Source organism: Podarcis cretensis (assembly GCF_951804945.1).
Source record: "Podarcis cretensis genome assembly, chromosome: 4".
Lineage (NCBI taxonomy): Eukaryota > Metazoa > Chordata > Lepidosauria > Squamata > Lacertidae > Podarcis > Podarcis cretensis.
Window position 1 is genome coordinate 75,709,798 of NC_137173.1, and position 18,823 is coordinate 75,728,620.

At 43.7% G+C, this 18,823-nt stretch overlaps 1 protein-coding gene across 3 annotated transcripts in view; it reads right to left on the bottom strand.

The window, feature by feature from the left end:
* The window catches only part of VWA3B (von Willebrand factor A domain containing 3B), an 82,933-nt gene that overhangs the window by 14,235 nt on the left and 49,875 nt on the right, over nt 1-18,823 (bottom strand). For all 3 annotated transcript variants that reach the window (XM_079972431.1, XM_079972430.1, XM_079972432.1), the window contains 8 exons: nt 17,923-18,050; nt 16,557-16,741; nt 14,919-15,011; nt 13,676-13,718; nt 13,422-13,578; nt 9,952-10,070; nt 6,134-6,184; nt 3,033-3,252 (listed from right to left, as the gene is read on the bottom strand). In XM_079972431.1, coding sequence (XP_079828557.1) covers nt 3,033-3,252; nt 6,134-6,184; nt 9,952-10,070; nt 13,422-13,578; nt 13,676-13,718; nt 14,919-15,011; nt 16,557-16,741; nt 17,923-18,050 — 996 coding nt within the window. The remainder of the gene's footprint in view (nt 1-3,032; nt 3,253-6,133; nt 6,185-9,951; nt 10,071-13,421; nt 13,579-13,675; nt 13,719-14,918; nt 15,012-16,556; nt 16,742-17,922; nt 18,051-18,823) is intronic.

Sequence of the window (18,823 nt, forward strand, 5' to 3'; positions counted from 1 at the left end):
CAGAAGACTGGTAAGGCATGATGCACGCCAAAGGATCAAGGACAGAGGGGCTGTGAGGTGACCAAGATGCTGCTGTGTTGCTGTGTCCTTACAGGGAGGAGACATCTTGCAGTCATGCTTTGTGAAATTCAGGTGGTTGTGTTGAGGGACCGAAACCCAAAAAGGAAGCCTCAGGGAAGTGACTGACTACAGAGCTGACTCTGGGTGGTCTCTACAGCTTCTCTGGTGTTTGTGATGGTCTCTAGTATCCCTCTAGGTCCTTTCCTCAGTCTGACACCTCTCCTTTATTAATTCTATACGATTTTTCCTTGAAGGACAGGGCTGTGCCCCAAAATGCCCTCTCTCAGCTCTTAAGAGCCAGTACAGTCATACCTCAGAAGTTGAACGCCTTGCAATTTGAACATTTTGGCTCCCAAACACCACAAACCCAGAAGTGAGTGTTACGGTCTGCGAACGTTCTTTTGGAACCCAAACATCCAATGCAGGTTCCGCAGCTTCCGAACGGACTTCCGGAACAGATTCCGTTCGACTTCTGAGGTACGGCTGTTATCTTATTTCTACTTCATGTGGCACACTATGCTGTAGAAGCGTTGATCGTTTAGGTCACAGCTTTCCAAACTTTAAATGTTGGTGACACACTTTTTAGACATGCATCATTTCGCGACACAGTAATTCAATTTCGCCAGCAAACTGGAGGTTAAACAAACCCCTTTCTAGCCCCAGGAGGAGTGCGGGGAGCGTTTGCGCTACACACTGCAGCAGACACACTAATGTGTCGCGACACACAGTTGGAAGGCTCTGGTTTATGTGATCAAAACCGCAATCCTATGCATGCTTACTTGTGAACAAATTCCACTGAACTAGAGGTCTTCTGAGTAGGCATTTGTAGGTAAGATAAGGGCACTTTTCTAAAGCTCTTCTCATTTGAACATAAGCCATCTCTTGTTTAACTGGTAGCAAAATGAGAGCTTTTCACTTTGTTAAGACTGAAAGAAATACACAATTGGAAATCTGCCAGAGGTCTGGCCTTTTCTCAAAAGATAAGCTCCCTCTGTAATGCTTGCCAAAGAGCTTTTAAAAAGAAATAAGGAAGAAGCTTTATTAGCATTTTAATAACACTTTTCTCAAAAAAAATTTTGTTTCCCTGACTGAATGGTTGATTTAGCATAATCCTGCTGGGCGAAAGTTTTCATTTATCAACTGTCCATTTCAAATTACAGATTACATCAGTCAATCAAAGTGTGGAGCATCATTTCCTCTCCAAGTAGCAGGTGCCTATTTCATACAAATGAGTGATATTTAAAGCCAAACTGGCTGCTAAATGTGCTGCCGTTTCCCTGCACAAGTTTAAGGAAACTCACATCCCTGGTATGTTTAGAAAGTGCCAGTGAAAGCTGCTCCATTCCCATTATGCGCACAAAGAAAAACAACATTTTCATTTTATCAAAAGGTTACTGTTATGTACTAAGCTTGGATCCTAGAACAGTAGGCAAGTTGGATCCTAGCATGCAGCAACTGATTGGCTTGCAGGAAAAGACCAATCAGGCTCCAGGAGGAAGTTAATCAGCCTATTAGGCTGCTAGGATCGTAGAATGCAACAACTGATTGGCTCTAGGAGGGAAGCAGAATCAGCCAATCAGATGGGACTCATTGTGTAAATAATGTATATAAAAGCCTGAGGTTTGGGGGGCAATTTAATCACTGTTTTACAAGCTGCAATAAAGAGCATGAAATCACTACAGGACTCCGAGTATATGTCAGTTACAGTCATGCATATTTGTCTAAGCCCAATACAATGCACCCTTGTAGGAGACGAACCATCACGCACAAATGTTTCCATTTATATATTTTATAAAGTAGTATCTCACTCCTCAATATGGAACCCAGCACTAGGTTTGGCTCTAAAAATCCCTCACCAAGGGAAGCAAGCAAGCAAGCACCTTTGCAACTAAGGTTGCAGTCCTCAACATTTCAATTAGATAACATTTTTTAAGTGCAGAAAAGGAATAATGCTGCACGTGACTGGCATACATTGGGAAGTTTCAGAGTTCACATTTCTTGTCTGGTCTTTCTCAGAGGGAGTATCACAGTAACGTATATGCATCCACTCACAAGAGTAAACCATGGTTTGGCACTAAAGGGATGAGCTGCAACAAGCCCAAACAAAGCGTTGGGCTTGCATTTCCTCACCTCCTCCCACATGGCTGAGAGAAGAACCTTTGCCTACTTCAGGTTTACTGAATCCCTTGGCTGAAAACAAGCTCTGGTCATCTTCATAAGAAGCCAACCATGGTTAGTTTCATAACCATGGCTTACGAAGCTGGCTTATTAAACCAGTGAATTAAAATAGAAGGAAGTGGTGGACTTTCCTTCCCAGAAGGTATTTAAACAATGGCTGGGTGGACATCTGTCAGGGGTGGTCCTGCACTGTAGATCCTGCACTGAGCAACATAACCTTCAAGGTCCCTCCCAACTCTATGATTCTATGATAGGGCACAAAGTGGCAACCCAGTGCCCATCTGCTGTTGCTGCTGGATGTAATGTTGCACATGAGGAAACCTGGGTTCAAATACCCAGTGAAGCCCAAAGCTTATTTGGTGACCTTTGGAGGTCACCATGATTAAATTTTAAGGGTTTCTTTTCAAGAAAAGAGATCTATTTTTTTCTCTTCATGAAAAAGTCGTGCTATATCATTTCCTTTCCATCTTTTATTTCCATACATAGGCAAAACATGCCAAACAAAGCTACCGCAAACCTTAAAAACCTGAGTATTTTCAATTTGTTGGTTATGCTTGAAAACTATGCTGGTGGCATTGCTAATGAAGTATGTACTCTACTGCTCTTTTAAAATGCACTTCACTTTGGCTTCTCAGTTCGTCCCTAAGATTGCGTTTCTTTCTTGCATTTTACTGATTTATTTATTTATTTATTTTGCAAGCTGTCTTGTGCATTTCTTGTAAAAAAACACACAAAATGAAACACCCCATAAATAAATAAATAAATAAATAAATAAGTAATGAAATACCACCTACCTGTTTAGCAGGGCAGATCCGAAGGGGACAGATTCTCTGGGGTTCCTCTTTGGAAGCTTCCTTAAGTTCAATGGCCTGCTGTTCATATGTTAATCCTGTCAGAATCTCATCTTCCAACAACATCACCTCTTCGTAGGAGATGGGCCAACTCGCATTTTCTAAGGCCTGGAGCAAAGATTCCTTACGTTCTATATACGAGACCGGCTTGTTCTGTTCGAACCTAAAAGCGAAAACGGCACTTGCACTCTGAGGCTACATAACAAGAGATACTGCCAGGCTTTAGGGAATCCTATCCCTCCCATTGTGTCAACCAAGAAGCAGATAAACAAGAAGAGTTCTTACCAAGTGGTTTATTCAATATTCACAGAGAGAGATGAAGGAATGTGGCCTCTCTTAGATAATGGTGTTGCTCCAAGTAAAGTCCCACCCCCTTAGTCCCTGTGCCAGCTGACCAGTGCTTTCTGCCTCTGAGCTTTCAGTTCTACTACTCTCAAGGCACACCTAGTCCTGGGAGAGGAGGGGTCATGAATGCTTTCTAAAGACAACGAGTCTGTCATCTGTCTCTCCCCTGGTGCTTCTTCTTCCTACTGCTCTCCCAATATTTCCCAGCTTCTCCCCTCTGCAGCTATGACCTTCTGCAAACCACTGTTTTAAATCTATACTGTCCTCCTCTTCTCGGGAAGGTTCAGGGGGTGGTCCCCACCATTCCTCTTCAGTCGAATCCCTGACATCTACATATGTTGGGGGTGTCATGATCAACCAGTTGAAGAGTTTACAATAGACATTAAGGAGGATTAAGTTTGGTCAGAATCGAGTATACACTTCCTGAGTTAATGCAAAATGCGTTACTTCTGGTCAATGAGCCACCATAGTCGCCAGAGGGGTGTGAAAATTTGCGTCCTGGGGTTTATAGACTTGTCTACCCATGTACTATCTGAAACCAAGGGAGTATAATGGTTGCCAGGTGTGATTTTTCCCCCTGGCTTTCCTATGCCACTAAGGAAAAACAAGCAGCAGCCTCCTCTAGACAACTTCGCTTTGACTTCTGGAGGCTTCCAGGCTTGGAAAGTATGGTGACGGGGAAAGTTGCAACTATTGAACTTGGCTGTTTTATGCTGTTGTTAAAAGCATGGAGCCCCCACGACGAAAAATGACGGCAAATTCATAGAGGTCAACCAGGGGCTCTTAGCTATGACAGGTAAATGGAACCTCCCAGGGTACAATCTGAAGGCACTTAAGACTACTACCCTGCTAAAGCTAAACAGGTCTGGGCCTGGTCAGTGCTTGGATGGGAGGTCGCTTGAGAACTGCCTTGGGTTCCATGATGTAAGCAAAAATAACAGTACCTACACAAGCACAGTGTACATTTGCATGCCAGCGGCTGGGGACAAAGAAAGGCACTTCCCTTCACATCCTGTTTGCAAACTGCCAGAATAATAAGGGTGACTGCTTCATGAAGCAGAATTCTGGACTAAGCAGACCTTCTTTTCCCATCAAGTAAGGTGGGACTTATTTTCATTTTGATCATACTGTGGTACTATGAGAAAACCATACATCGGTGGGTTGGACGAGGACTAATAAACTGACTTCTGGCAAGACAGGGCTCTGTGGGTGAGTGTTTCCTGGGTCTGGGAAGTAGGTAAGTTGGCTGCCCTGGATAGGGTCGAACTCTCCTTGAAGGAACAGGAGTGCAGTCTGGGACTGCTCCATGATTCAGCTCTGTCACCAGAGGCTAAGGTGTCCTTAGTGGCTAGGAGGTCCTTTTACCAACTTCGGCTGGTAAGACAGCTACAGCCATTCCTGGACCGGAATAGCGTGAGCACAGTTGTCCATGCATTGATATCCTCAAGTTTTGGATTACTGCCATGCAGTCTATGTGGGGTACCTTTAGCTTGGTGCAGGGGCTGTAGCTAGGTTGCACTGGGGAGCAAAACACCTCCAGTGTATTAACAGCCTGCCTGTAATGGCTCCAGGATTCTCATATAGCAGCTAGAGCGTTATCAGGGCAGTTACTGAAGGAAGGAGTGGCAGACCTGCTCTCAAAAAACTGTGAGAAAAGGAAGTACCACAGCTACCAACTCAGCAAGGGTCAGGTGACAGAAGGGCCCAATAGGGTTCCACTTGCACCAACAAATCAACTATGAATGCGCTCCTGACAGAACTCATTACGTAAGCATGGACTAAACCTGTGTTAATTAATTCATGCGAATTAGGCTAGAACTTTGCAGAATTAAACATATTAGGCTATTGGTACAGGCTGGATACACTTCTTATGAGAGAGGCATCCTCACCCACAGGGAGATGCAACATCAAGTGATGCTTTGCATACATGAAAAATATGACATCATTTCATATTAGCCACAATCAATACCCTCCAACATTTCTCCAGTGAGAATAGGGACATCCTATTCCATAAGAATAACACCCTACCCATCTGCCTGGGTTGCCCTAGCCACTCTGGGCGGCTTCCAACATACATAAAAACATAACAAAACATTATTATTTTTTTAAAAAAACCTTCCCTATACAGGGCTGCTTTCATTTCTCCAACATTTCTCTGATGAAAAGAGGGTCGTCCTATGGAAAAGCAGGACTTTCCAGGATCAAATCAGAAAGCGGGATGGCTTCTGTAAATCTGGGACATTCCCTTGAAAACAGGGGCACTTGGAGGGTCTGGCAACCCCTTATGGATCTTGGAGCCACTAGAGTCCAGGAGCGGGGTGGGGCAACCTGCGACCTTCAGTGAAGTTTCATGAAGATAGCAAGGAGGGGAGATAAGTCAAAAGGAGATGACAGAAAACAGAGAGAGAAAGGTCAAACAGAAAGAAAAGGGGGTGCCCCACCCACTTTTACCTCCAGCCCCACCCATCACTGACATATGACCCCTGACAGACTTTCCCTAAGGGACTGAGGCCCTCAACAGAAAAGCCTCCTCCCTACACTATAGAGATGATTTTAAAAAGAATGAAATAAAATGCCTAAAACTCAAGGTGCACTTCCAATGGAGACATGAAACAGTGGCTCCCGTGCCATCTATACTTTTTTTAAAAAAATAATAAAAATATATTCTTGAGCTGGAAAGCAAGAAGGCAGCATCTTACTTGTCTTTTTCCTCCTGGGGTAACGCTCTCCAAATAAGCTGATCAAGTCGCCTGTTAATGAAAACACAACAGTTTCTCAGAGCGCAGTAAGTGCACTTAACGAGATTAAATAAAACGGAATGTTCCATTCTTTTAAAAATAGGGGAGGGAGACCTTTTGCAAATTTGTACTCCGAGAGGCCTTAAAAAAGAAGTGTCAAGCTGTCCTCATCAACCAACTATGAAATTCAAAATTATCCTCTGAAAACAAAGGCATCAGGAAAACATTGCTTTTCACAGTAACCATGTGACACAACCAGGAATGCGGAAGAATGCAGGTGAATTCCCATTGTTGCCTGCACAATGGTGTTCCATTGGGAATTCCATCCAGCACTGAGTAATATAAACAAGCCACACAGCTGATAAAACATTAGTCGGTCAGGACTGATGCTGGCTTCACATATAATGGGAAGAACCAGAGATATGTTCAAGAAAATTGGAGATATGAAAGGAACATTTCGTACAAAGATTACCATAATAAAGGACAAAAGTGGTAAGGACCTAACAGAAGCAGAAGACATCAAGAAGAGGTGGCAAGAATACACAGAGGAACTATACCAGAAGGATATGGATGTCTCGTATACCCTAGGTAGTGTGGTTGCTGACCTTGAGCCAGACATCCTGGAGAGTGAAGTCAAATGGGCCTTAGAAAGCACTGCAAATAACAAGGCCAGTGGAAGTGATGGTATTCCAGCTGAACTATTTAAAATTTTAAAAGATGATGCCGTTAAGGTGCTACACTCAATATGCCAACAAGTGTGGAAAACTCAGCATGGCCAGAGGATTGGAGAAGATCAGTCTACATCCCAATCCCAAAGAAGGGCAATGCCAAAGAATGCTCCAACTACCGCACAATTGCACTCATTTCACACGCTAGCAAGGTTATGCTTAAAATTCTACAAGGAAGGCTCAAGCAGTATGTGGACTGAGAACTCCCAGAAGTGCAAGCTGGATTTAGAAGAGGCAGAGGAACCAGAGACCAAATTGCGAACATGCGCTGGATTATGGAGAAAGCTAGAGAGTTCCAGAAAGACATCTACTTCTGCTTCATTGACTATGCAAAAGCCTTTGACTGTGTCAACCACGGCAAACTATGGCACGTTCTTAAGGAAATGGGAGTGCCTGATCACCTCATCTGTCTCCTGAGAAATCTCTATGTGGGACAAGAAGCTACAGTTAGAACTGGATATGGAACAACTGATTGGTTCAAAATTGGGAAAGGAGTACGACAAGGCTGTATATTGTCTCCCTGCTTATTTAACTTATATGCAGAATTCATCATGCAAAAGGCTGGGCTGGATGAATCCCTAGCTGGAATTAAGATCGCCGGAAGAAATATCAACAACCTCAGATATGTAGATGACACAACCTTGATGGCAGAAAGTGAGGAGGAATTAAAGAACCTTTTAATGAGGGTGAAAGAGGAGAGCGCAAAATATGGTCTGAAGCTCAACATCAAAAAAACAAAGATCATGGCAACTGGTCCCATCACCTCCTAGCAAATAGAAGGGGAAGAAATGGAGGCAGTGAGAGATTTTACTTTCTTGGGCTCCATGATCACTGCAGATGGTGACAGCAGCCACGAAATTAAAAGACGCCTGCTTCTTGGGAGAAAAGCAATGACAAACTTAGACAGCATCTTAAAAAGTAGAGACATCACCTTGCCAACAAAGGTCCGTATAGTAAAAGCTATGGTTTTCCCGGTACTGATGTATGGAAGTGAGAGCTGGACCATAAAGAAGGATGATCGCGGAAGAATTTATGCTTTTGAATTATGGTGCTGTAGGAGACTCTTGAGAGTCCCATGGACTGCAAGAAGATCAAACCTCTCCATTCTGAAGGAAATCAGCCCTGAGTGCTCACTGGAAGGACAGATTGTGAAGCTGAGGCTCCAATACTTTGGCCACCTCATGAGAAGAGAATACTTCCTGGAAAAGACCCTGATGTTGGGAAAGATGGAGGGCACAAGGAGAAGGGGACGACAGAGGACGAGATGGTTGGATAGTGTTCTCGAGGCTACCAGCATGAGTTTGAGCACGAAGAGTCGGACACGACTAAACGACTAAACAACAACAACAATCACATATAACACACAATGGCTTGGTCTACAGATGTCCTATGTAATCTGAAGGTGCTTCTACTCATGCAGGGGGGTGGAGGGAGAAGGAATCTGCATTGCACCTCATTATAGTGGAACAGTTGACCCTCAAGAAGCTGAAGCTGGGGTGGGGGGCTTTCCAGGGTCTCAGACAGGGTCTCCATCATCTCTCCTACTCGGCCATTTAACTGGGCATACCAGGAACTGAACTTGCAATGCATATACTCTCCCACTGAGCCATGGCTTTTCCTTTCGATTTTATCAGTCTGGTAGCAAGCTACTACTCCGCTAATAGGATATGTGGTGGTTTTCTACTGAAGGCCTGCTGAAACAATTAAGTGCCACCATGTAGGTAAACCAACAAATCAAATCATTCAACAGTTTCGGTAAAGGAGGGATGCAGAACCTGTGGCCCCCTCCATACGCTGTTGAACTACAACTCCCACCATTCCTGGCTGTTGGCTGTTGGGAGTGGAGTCCAACAACATCTGGAGGGCCGCAGATGTTCTCCATCCCTGTGGTGAAAAAAAGGATACCAAGAGGACCTGCAGAATGGCAGCTTCTGGGAGGTCTGTTCCCATGAAACGGGTCTGCTGAAGAGCCCTCAGGTGCAGCACAGCTTCCCCAGATGGAATTTGGCAGCAATCCTGAACTAACCCCGTCTCTCTCTGAACCACAGATGTGTCCTCTTGGCAGTCAGGGGCCAGAGCTACGACAGCATGCCAAGGGCATTTGTGAATTCCAGGGTATAATGAAGCATTCCAGGATAATTTTTGTGTCACATACTCAGATTCCCTAATTTATTCACAGGCATAAAATCTGACAGCGCCGGGATATTTATTTCTGAAGGGCACATGTTGCTTTCTGTTAGCCACCTGCTCCTTTTCTTATGCCTGTGATTATTCCAAACAATAATTCACTGTGGCTTTAAGATCTCTTTGTTTCGGGGGTGGGGTGGGGTGTCATTCACTGCCCAGCAGGAAATATTCTCCTTCTTCCTGAAATGTATGGCATTATTGTTACTGCCATTTTTTGCTTCAACTAAATATCATGCTAATAGCGCTTGGGTTATTTATCGAGGAGGACGAGTTAATGTCATGCATCCTTCTTCATTAAAGCTTTTCTGTGCAAAGACAAATTGGACAATTTGGCAGGCATCAAATAAAAGTTTGACCTATCGCGATTCAGAAACTTGCGCTTCAACCTCTGCAAATTCAATTTGCAGAAATATAATGTACCATTCGTGGCGTAATAGACAAGCCTGAACAGCTGCTGTGAGAGACATTTAGAGTTATTGCTCGGTCATTTGCAAACAGCTCCATATTGAAATTTGTCCTCTTGATATTCCAGCTTGGAGAAATCCCATAGGGAAAACAGTAACTGCTTCAAATATATAATGCTATTTTACAGATGAAGGAATTCAAATCGTACAGTTGTCTTTCCCAAAAATGCCAACCAATCCCAGAGAGGAGCAGAAAACACATTTCTGTCTTGAAAAGCAAGTTAAAAACTTTGAGGAAGATAAATGCATCATTTCCAAATGCCTAAAATCAACTCCATGAATAACTAATGGAGTATTAATAAATATTAATGGCCAAATGTATCTTGCATATTGCAATTATTTATGTCCTGGTCTTGAAAATGTCAATTAATAAAAATACTCTGTGCAAGAGTAGACTTGCCTTTCATACACTTTTATTGCTTCTTGCAACTTCTTCTTATAAGCATCAAGATCCACTGCTTGAGGATTGATCAGCGTGACATATTTCTTATTGTTGCTCACATGGGCAAAGGGGAGAACCTGCCACAGAAACACAGGATCAGGCCTTCAAAACTTGTCACTGCTAAATTCTGAAGCATGCACAGCCATAGAATGTACTGAGTCTAACTAGGCTAAGCAGGGAACAAAAACAAAGCTTTGAAATCCCCAGCACATGTGATTGTTTACCTAGCAATTATAGGTACGCTTCCAGGGGGCAGGGCGGGGGATTACAATAGAAAAAGGCAGTTAACAAATTACAATTTAGCTAAAAATAACTATAAGCCAACAAGAAATAAAACAGTAAAATCCAAGCAGCTTTAAACAGTAAAGAAGCCTTTCGCAAAGGGCTGACATGAAAACAAAGCAGACACCAAGCAGACCTTGGCCTGGATAGCTCAGCTGGTTAGAGCGTGGTGCTGAAAGTTCGATCCCCGTATGGGACAGCTGCATATTCCTGCATTGCAGAAGGTTGAACTAGATGATTCTCAGGATTCCTTCCAACGCTACAACTCTATGATTCTCTCTGGGGACAGCATTTGACTCACCTCACATTCAGATGGTGAGGGTACCCAGAGGAGGCCATCTACTGAAGACCTCGTGGGAAATCTAAAATACTACCAAAATGCTGCCGGGTGTCTCTGTGATTCATACAATAACAGTGGGCTAACTTCTGTGTAGGGACGCGGGTGGCGCTGTGGGTTAAACCACAGAGCCTAGGACTTGCTGATCAGAAGGTCAGCGGTTCGAATCCCCACGACAGGGTGAGGTCCCGTTGCTCGGTCCCTGCTCCTGCCCTTTACCTTTTTATTAGGTTATTGCTCTGCAAATGGTTAAACGGCAGGGACTTAAGTGCCTTCCATTTGGTTAGCTTTATTCTTTATTTGGGCACCACATTCATCTAGTGGCGTTCTGCCACTTACAGAAATCTAGTCGATATGGCACAAAGGGAATGTGGAGGGAAGAGGAAAAATAAGCACACAGAGACACCGGTTGAGACATAATAGTTACAACGAGCTTGTAGAGTGAACTCCTGCTTTAATTTTGCTGTGGTATGTTAATGTGGGGTGGTAATAAACCCAGCAGTACACAGAAGTTAGGTAAAGTAAAGGGACCCCTGACCATTAGGTCCAGTCGTGGCCGACTCTGGGGTTGCGGCGCTCATCTCGCTTTATTGGCTGAGGGAGCCGGCGTACAGCTTCCGGGTCATGTGGCCAGCATGACTAAGCCGCTTCTGGCGAACCACAGCAGCCCACCAAAATGCCGTTTACCTTCCTGCCGGAGCGGTACCTATTTATCTACTTGCACTTTGACGTGCTTTCGAACTGCTAGGTTGGCAGGAGCAGGGACCGAGCAATGGGAGCTCACCCCGTCGTGGGGATTCGAACCGCTGACCTTCTGATCGGCAAGTCCTAGGCTCTGTGGTTTAACCCACAGCACCACCCGCGTCCCTAACAACCTAATAGGACGTCACAAATGCAGCATAAATCGCACAAATTAACCAATCATTAGTAAAAACTATTACAATCCACAAAACACTAATAACAAAACAGGAACTAAAAAATAAGCTGAACATCACAATTACAGCAAAATCAATACGGCGTTTATAATCAATAAAACAATATTAACAACTTTAGCTAAATAGCAACAAAAGAAATAAGCTAAGCGCTGTTAAGGTGGTTGTTCTTTAAAGCACTTTAGAAACCACACTGAAGCCTCAAGAATTCAGGGATCCCACAGAGCTCAGTCTCTTTTCCAGGCTGGCTCACCAAGTGCAAAATGTTGGCGTGCCTGTGGCTTCGCATGCAACCTAAGTGATCTGTGACCCAGAGTCAGTGTTTGACCACAAGGTGTTAGTACACTGCCACCTATTGGTAAAAAAAGGAGGAAATGCAATGAAATGAATCCTGGACTGGGAAAAGGGCAGAACAACAACAACAACAGGAGAGGGGGTGTTGACTACAAAAAGATGTATGAAAAATTGTAGAATTGTGAGGGCAGAGGTGTACTTCACTGGTGGAAAACTCACTAGCGCTCCCCCAGCTTATCTCTAGTAGCCAGGGGTCAACCATTCCCCCCACAGAATGCCCCTTGAATTTATTATTTTGGTCACAGACCAGTTCCAGCCCACATACAATATCAAGGAAGTCATAAGACACGATAGGGATACATTTGAATTTGCAGTTAGGTATAACAGGGACACTACAGATATAGCAAGTTAAAAAATATATCAATTAAAACTTAGTCACTAACATATAACCTAAAATTACCATTTAAGGCCTTAATCTTTATTGATAGCATAGCTTGTTCCCTAAGTTTTATGGCAAACACACAGAATATGGCTACCCTTAACGTGATCTCAGGATCCTTGTCCTCTACCAGGGATTTTAGACATTGAAGTTCGGATTCATTTGGAGATTTTTGCATAGCAGGGGTAATAAATACTGAGTGTATATCCCCGCAGATATGGCAGCGTAACAAGGCATGAGAGACAGTTTCTACCTCCATCAAACCGCAGGGGCAGACTCGTTCCACGTATGGTTTACCCTCGAATCTGCCAAGCAATAAGGCAGATGGCAGCACGTTGAATCTAGCGAGGGTAAATGACCATCTGTATTTATGCCCCTTGAAATTTTTTTTTGGGGGGGGGGGGGAGCGAATGATGGCCATCAGCACAGAGATGTCAGACATGCGAGCTGAAACATTGATTCATTTCACTCCCATGCTCTTGCCCTCAAAATGGGGCCGTGAAACTTTGCGGGAGGTTGGCACTGCATCAGAAACAGCATTAATCCAAAGCAGAAATTAATGTAAACTTTTCTCAGCGACTAATCCCTTTCCTAAAACTGTTGTTTATTTCAGGTACATACACTGAAAACTCACACGGTATCAGTATAGCTTTAAAAAATTAGACAAATCATAGAGTCATAGTTGGAAGGGAACCAAGAGTCATCTAGCTCAACGCCCTGCAATGTAGGAATCTCAGCTAAAGCACCCAATAAGACTATCAGCAATGCCTTAAAAAGTTCGTTTTCTCTCCTAACTGACTTCATATGCCCCCAGGCAGTCACATCTGATTGGCTGCATAGCATCTTGACATCATGCAATTGACTAGATGATCCTCAAATGGCTGGGATCACACATGTGACCTGATCCAGAAAGGAGGAACAGCACAAAAGAGGTAAGAATGGCAAGAAATATAGGACTGCGAAGGAAAGGAGAATATCCTTGCAATTAAAGGGTTTGCAGTGAAATATTTCTGGACGCTCTCTTATCCCCGTCAACAGTCCCAGATATCAAAATGGGAACATACTCGACACAACCTGAATCCTTGCTTGATTCAGAGTCACACTGTTGATGTGGAGTTTCCCCAAAAACAACTAAGAGACTTACATCATCAAATACTCTTGAAACAACATGTTTGTCTAGAATCGGAATGTATTTGGTTGTACGAGGAACAGCTGTCGGGGCCAAAGCATCCATTATGGTGAGTCGCCTAGCAACCAAACCATGAGTCTTCAGCCACTTAGCAGAAGGGATATCTAAAGGGCTTTTTAAAAGACAGAAGGAGAAAATAAATGAGACACTGAAACCCATTCAAAAATACCCCTCCCCCCTCCAAAATCAAGTTCATCAAATCTACTTACTCTTTATCTATCTTTTTATCTTGTGTCTTCTCTGCAGCGGGCACTTAAAAACAAGATTATTGTGTCATTTCACATGTGCCAGTACTGGAGAACGAATAGTCAGGAGCACAGGGTTGCCTAGAATATAAGGCCCCGTCTGCACTATGCATTTAATGCAGTATTATACCACTTTAAACAGTCGTGGCTTCCCCCAAAGGATCCTGAGAACTGTAGTTGGGTCAAGGGTGCTGAGAGTCATTAGAAGACCCCCTATTCCCCTCACGGAGTTACAATTTAACATGGCATGATGCTGCCTTAAATGCACAGTGCAAAGGGGGCCGAAGTCCCAAACGAACCAAGACCAAAGTTAGAAGGGCAAGGGCGAGACACAGGCAGACCAAAGAATAGATGAGAAAGCCAGACAGTTGGAAGGCTCTTGAGACAGCCACACCAACAGGCCCAAAACCTGGCTGCTCTGCCCAGGTGATAGGCCCAGGGCCCGGTGAGCTGATGGAATGGGTTAGGCTATTCTGGAATTTGGGAGGGTGGCACGACACTTGCAGACCTCTCTCTGCAGCCATAACTGGCTCACCAGGGAGGGGCAGCCAAACACAAATCAGGAGCACACACCAAAGAAACACCTAACAACATTATAGTCCCAGCATGAAAGCACGCCCGCCACTGCATTTAACGTTACATTAAATGCACAGCAGGCAGTAGCACTGCTAGCTTTAAAAGAAAACAGAAGTTAATACTGAGCACAGGAGGACCCTATTTTAACAAAAACCACTGTACACGGAGAGAAAAGGTTCAATATTTAAGCTTTGATCCTTCCCTCCTCCAGAGGCAATTAAAATGACGTCTTACCCACCTGTTCTTAGAAAGCTCCCATGGGCACCAAAGGGAGCTTTCCCCAATAAGGGTGGTTTTCATGGGATATTGGATGATTTGACAGGGGGCGATCCCACCAACCTGTCCAAGTTGGTCTACAGGGGGCAGGAGTGGAGATAAAGATCTAGCCCAGCAGGCCATAAATGTTCCCCACCGCTGGCTCAGAGGAATGAAACATGGCTTCTGTACAGCTTCCCCCCTGCATAACTGCAGTGGCCTCAGGACCCACTAGGTGATGTGAGGAGAGGGTTTCGTTCTCTCAGGAGCACAGAGTGCAGTTCAGTATTCAGTTAACTGGATATTCCACAGACAGGGCTAAGGCGTGCAGAAACAAATGGCGGCCTAAGCATTAATAAAAAGGGCCACAGCTTACTTTTTCTTTCGGGAGATCCTCTTTCATTTGGACTTTGTTCAGAAGGCTTTCCTGCATAGCGTTGCGTCCTAAGCATGCTGCTCCTTGTTTGTTCTGCAGAAAGATGTTCACAAACACACACAAGCAACTTAATAACAAACCAGAAGTCTGCTTAGATTCTGAAAAGCAAAAGAACTTTTTAGTGCCTCCAGCCCTTTAGGCAAAAACTGAGCACAGGAAACATTCCCACAGACAAAATGCACAGCCTCCATAATTAATTCTCTATACTTTTCCATTCACTGTGTGACTCAGTTGAAGATATAGCTGCTTCTGGGCAGAGTTGGGACCACACTCATAAGCTTTGAATATGCACTTTAAAGTATATATGCTGGAATTTTGACATTTTGATTTTGCAGCCCAAGATAAGGGGGCAAAGCCAGCTTTTTGGGAACAGGGCCATACAGCCATTTTCAAAAAGGTAACAGGTCAGAGGAGTTTTTCTCCCAGAGTTTCTATTTTTTAATGATGTGTTCAAAATGCGAAAGGTTCTGATATAGAGTGCAATCCTACGTTAACTTACCTGAGAGTAAGTCCCACAATACTTAAGGAAACTTACTACTGAGTACAGTATACATGAATAGGATTGTGCTGTTCAGGAAGACTCCATTCATGGTGCTATCCCAAAAAATTGCATGACTTTCCCACTTAAGAAAAGGCACTGTTTCCTTGCGAATCGGAAGCAATAACACTGCTAATTCATTCAAAACCCTAATTTTGTCCAGTTTTAGCTGTTTCAGATAATCAGAAATCAGGATGCTGTTGAGCATTATAAAATTGCATTGTACCTTCAGATTTTCATGTCTCCATGCTATAAACTTACAGGAAGCTTTCCAGACTCTCATCCCATAGACATCCACAGAACCCCTTTCTACACTGGAGAACTGAGGTCAGTTCTTCGCGGGCCGAAGGGAATTCCTTTTCCCTTCAAACCAACAGGACATGCCACACAGTACATGCAACTAGAAGCAGGATTCTCTTTTTGCCCCACAGCAGGTTAATAAAGGGAGGGTTGGCAAAAGAACCATTGGAAGGATCAATGGGGACAGATCCCACCGTTCAGGATTAAAAAATTTCCAGCCGAAACTCAACAGAACCCATTTTCAGCACCTCTCAGGTAGGCGCCAGTGTTCATGGTGAGATCTGGCACCTCTTTTTCCAGAAAAATAGCACTGGCACCGCTGTATCCTCATAGCTGCTCACAAATCAGCAGGATTTCCCACTGCAATCTGATACAGAAAACAGCGAACCACCTCAATATATTTTTAAATATTTTAAATATTAGTGTCATTTTTGAAGCACAATTGTATTTCTTTTTGGTGAAGGGACCACAGTAATGAGGCAGACTGGAAAATAAATAATAAGAGAGAATTCTGTTGTGCGCACACACACACACACACACACATAGAGAGAGAGAGAGAGAGAGATCCATTTTAGACTTCAGTTGGAACTTTCTCCATGCTAGTCGTCTTTTGAATGTAGTTTTGAGAGGACTGCACCTAGCATACATCTGGTGTTAAACCATGTGGAAGAAGAGGTTTCATATTCAAGTTGTCAGAGACGGGACATGTTTCACTGAGGAATCTCCACAATCTGTTTTACCTGCGTATAAGGCTTTCTTCCTTCTGGTTGGACTTTCAGAGCGACCCTGACGTCCATCTGTACCAGGTTCTGGCGAAGCCGTTGCAGGCTCTTCAGAGGCCCAATATGGCCTATCTGGAGATGGGGGATTCAGTCCCTCACCGTGTGTGGTTGCTGCGGATGCAGCAAAAGGCTGCCTGCGATGTCTGTTTAAGAAACAGGCAAGTCACTACCTGCGCCGAAGCAAGCACACACATACACACACCCACATATTTGGGAGAAACCGCTTTGAGAAGTGAGAAGCCTGAAATAAACACACATATTGTATTCAGCTAGGTTGGGGATTTCCCCAAACTTGGGTCTCCAGCTGTTTTGGGACTACAACTCCCATCATCCCTAGCTAGCAGGACCAGTGGTCAGGGATGATGGGAACTGTAGTCCAAAGACAGCTGGAGACCCAACTTTGGGGAACTCTGAACCAGGTCCTAGTCAGAGTATACCTGTTGAAAACAATGAATCTCTTAGTGGTGTCTCTTAACTTCAAAAGGCTTACTCTGAGTAGGACTAGCACTGAATACCACACCGTGTTTCTGCATCTTGGTGTGCCACAAATGAACCAGCACTTGATGCTCAAAAACTGGCATAGAATTCTAGGTCTTGGACAACCAAGCAGCACCTAAAGAAAAGCTTAAGAGAAAGCATAAGATCAGCAACCACACATATTTCCATTTGGAATCCAAGGAATCTGACTCTGCTACGAGCTCCTAAGAGCATTCTTTCCAAGATCTGTTTCTCCGTGTGCAATCATTCTTGGAGCAATCCGCATGCAACCTTACTGGTGTTCAAAATAACATCCATGTATGTGGATGAAACACTTCTCCACGACAAAGTAAAGGATGATGCAGGGAATCATCACATTTGTAGAAGCCTCTTTTATTCTTTGGCCTTGGGTTCTCCACTTGTGGCAACATGGACCTCTCTGATTGGTTCAACAAGATCAGGTATTTGCCTACCACCACTGAAGCCACATTTAGCACAGCTGTGGTGGCTCACAGACACAAAAGGAGGAGCAGCTTTTGGCTTAATCCTTTGGCAGAGAATCATCCTTGCGATGAGAGCAGTGAAATTTACCAGCATATAAAGGGGAACACATTATATTACCTACTGAAATGGATTTCTTAATGTAACGATGAGGAAGTGGTAGCCCTCCAGATATTGTTAGACAACAATTCCCATTGTCCCTGAATGTTGGCCAGGCAGGCTGCTGCTGATGGGAGCTAGAGTCCAAGAATATTTGGAGGGTCACAGGTTTCCCATCCCCACCTCAGTGTTGTGAAGATGAGCACTTTATTTTCCCGTTCATATTTCCCTCCCAATATAGACATACTTATCCTGACGGTCTTTTGCTCCATTAAACAAATCCATCAATACGCTGTCAGTGTAAAAGGTATGTATTGTCTTCAGTTCTTTTTCTCCTCTTTCAATCTCTTTCTTTAGTAGATATATATCCTCACACTGCCAAAATGAGAAAACGGTGACTGAAATTAATTACGAACCAGTTCTAAACCAGATACCAAACCTACACAATAATACCAAGAGGGGGGCAAAGTTTTATTTATTAAAAGAGCCATATCCCATCTTTCAGGACAAGGTGGTTTGCAAAACCAATGATAAAACATATGAAACAGTAATTTAAAATAGCAATTTAAGCCTACAAATAAACCTCTTTAAAATTAATACTAAAACCACAGAAAGGCACATTAATTGATAAGAATAATGAAACACAGATGAAAATAAAAACATATTGAGGGTCCTTTTAGCAGTCATGGGGGAGGAGGGTTACAGGCACTTCATGGGGCCAGTACAGAAAAGGCCCCATCTCTGAATCACTCAGCCTAGTCTCTCTTAATGGCAGGTTAGAGAGCAGAATTCAGACAGCTTCATAAGGCAGTCCTTCAGATAACATGGTTCCAAACCACTGAGAGGTTAAAGGACAAAGACAGCAATTTATAAACTGCGACAGAAACAAATAGGTAGCCACTGCAAGCCATGCAGAACAGGTGTAATACGCTTTGATTGTTGGTCTCCTACAAACCATTCTTGCCTCTGCATTCTGTACTAACTGGAGTTTCTGAACCATTTTTAAAAGGCAGCCCCCACATAATGCATTACAGTAATCTAGCCAGGATACAACCAGAAAATGAGACACTAAGGGAAAGGCTACTTCCTCTGGTTAAGGGTAGAGGTGGAAAACCAGCCAATTTTCTAATCCAGTTAAGATTATACGC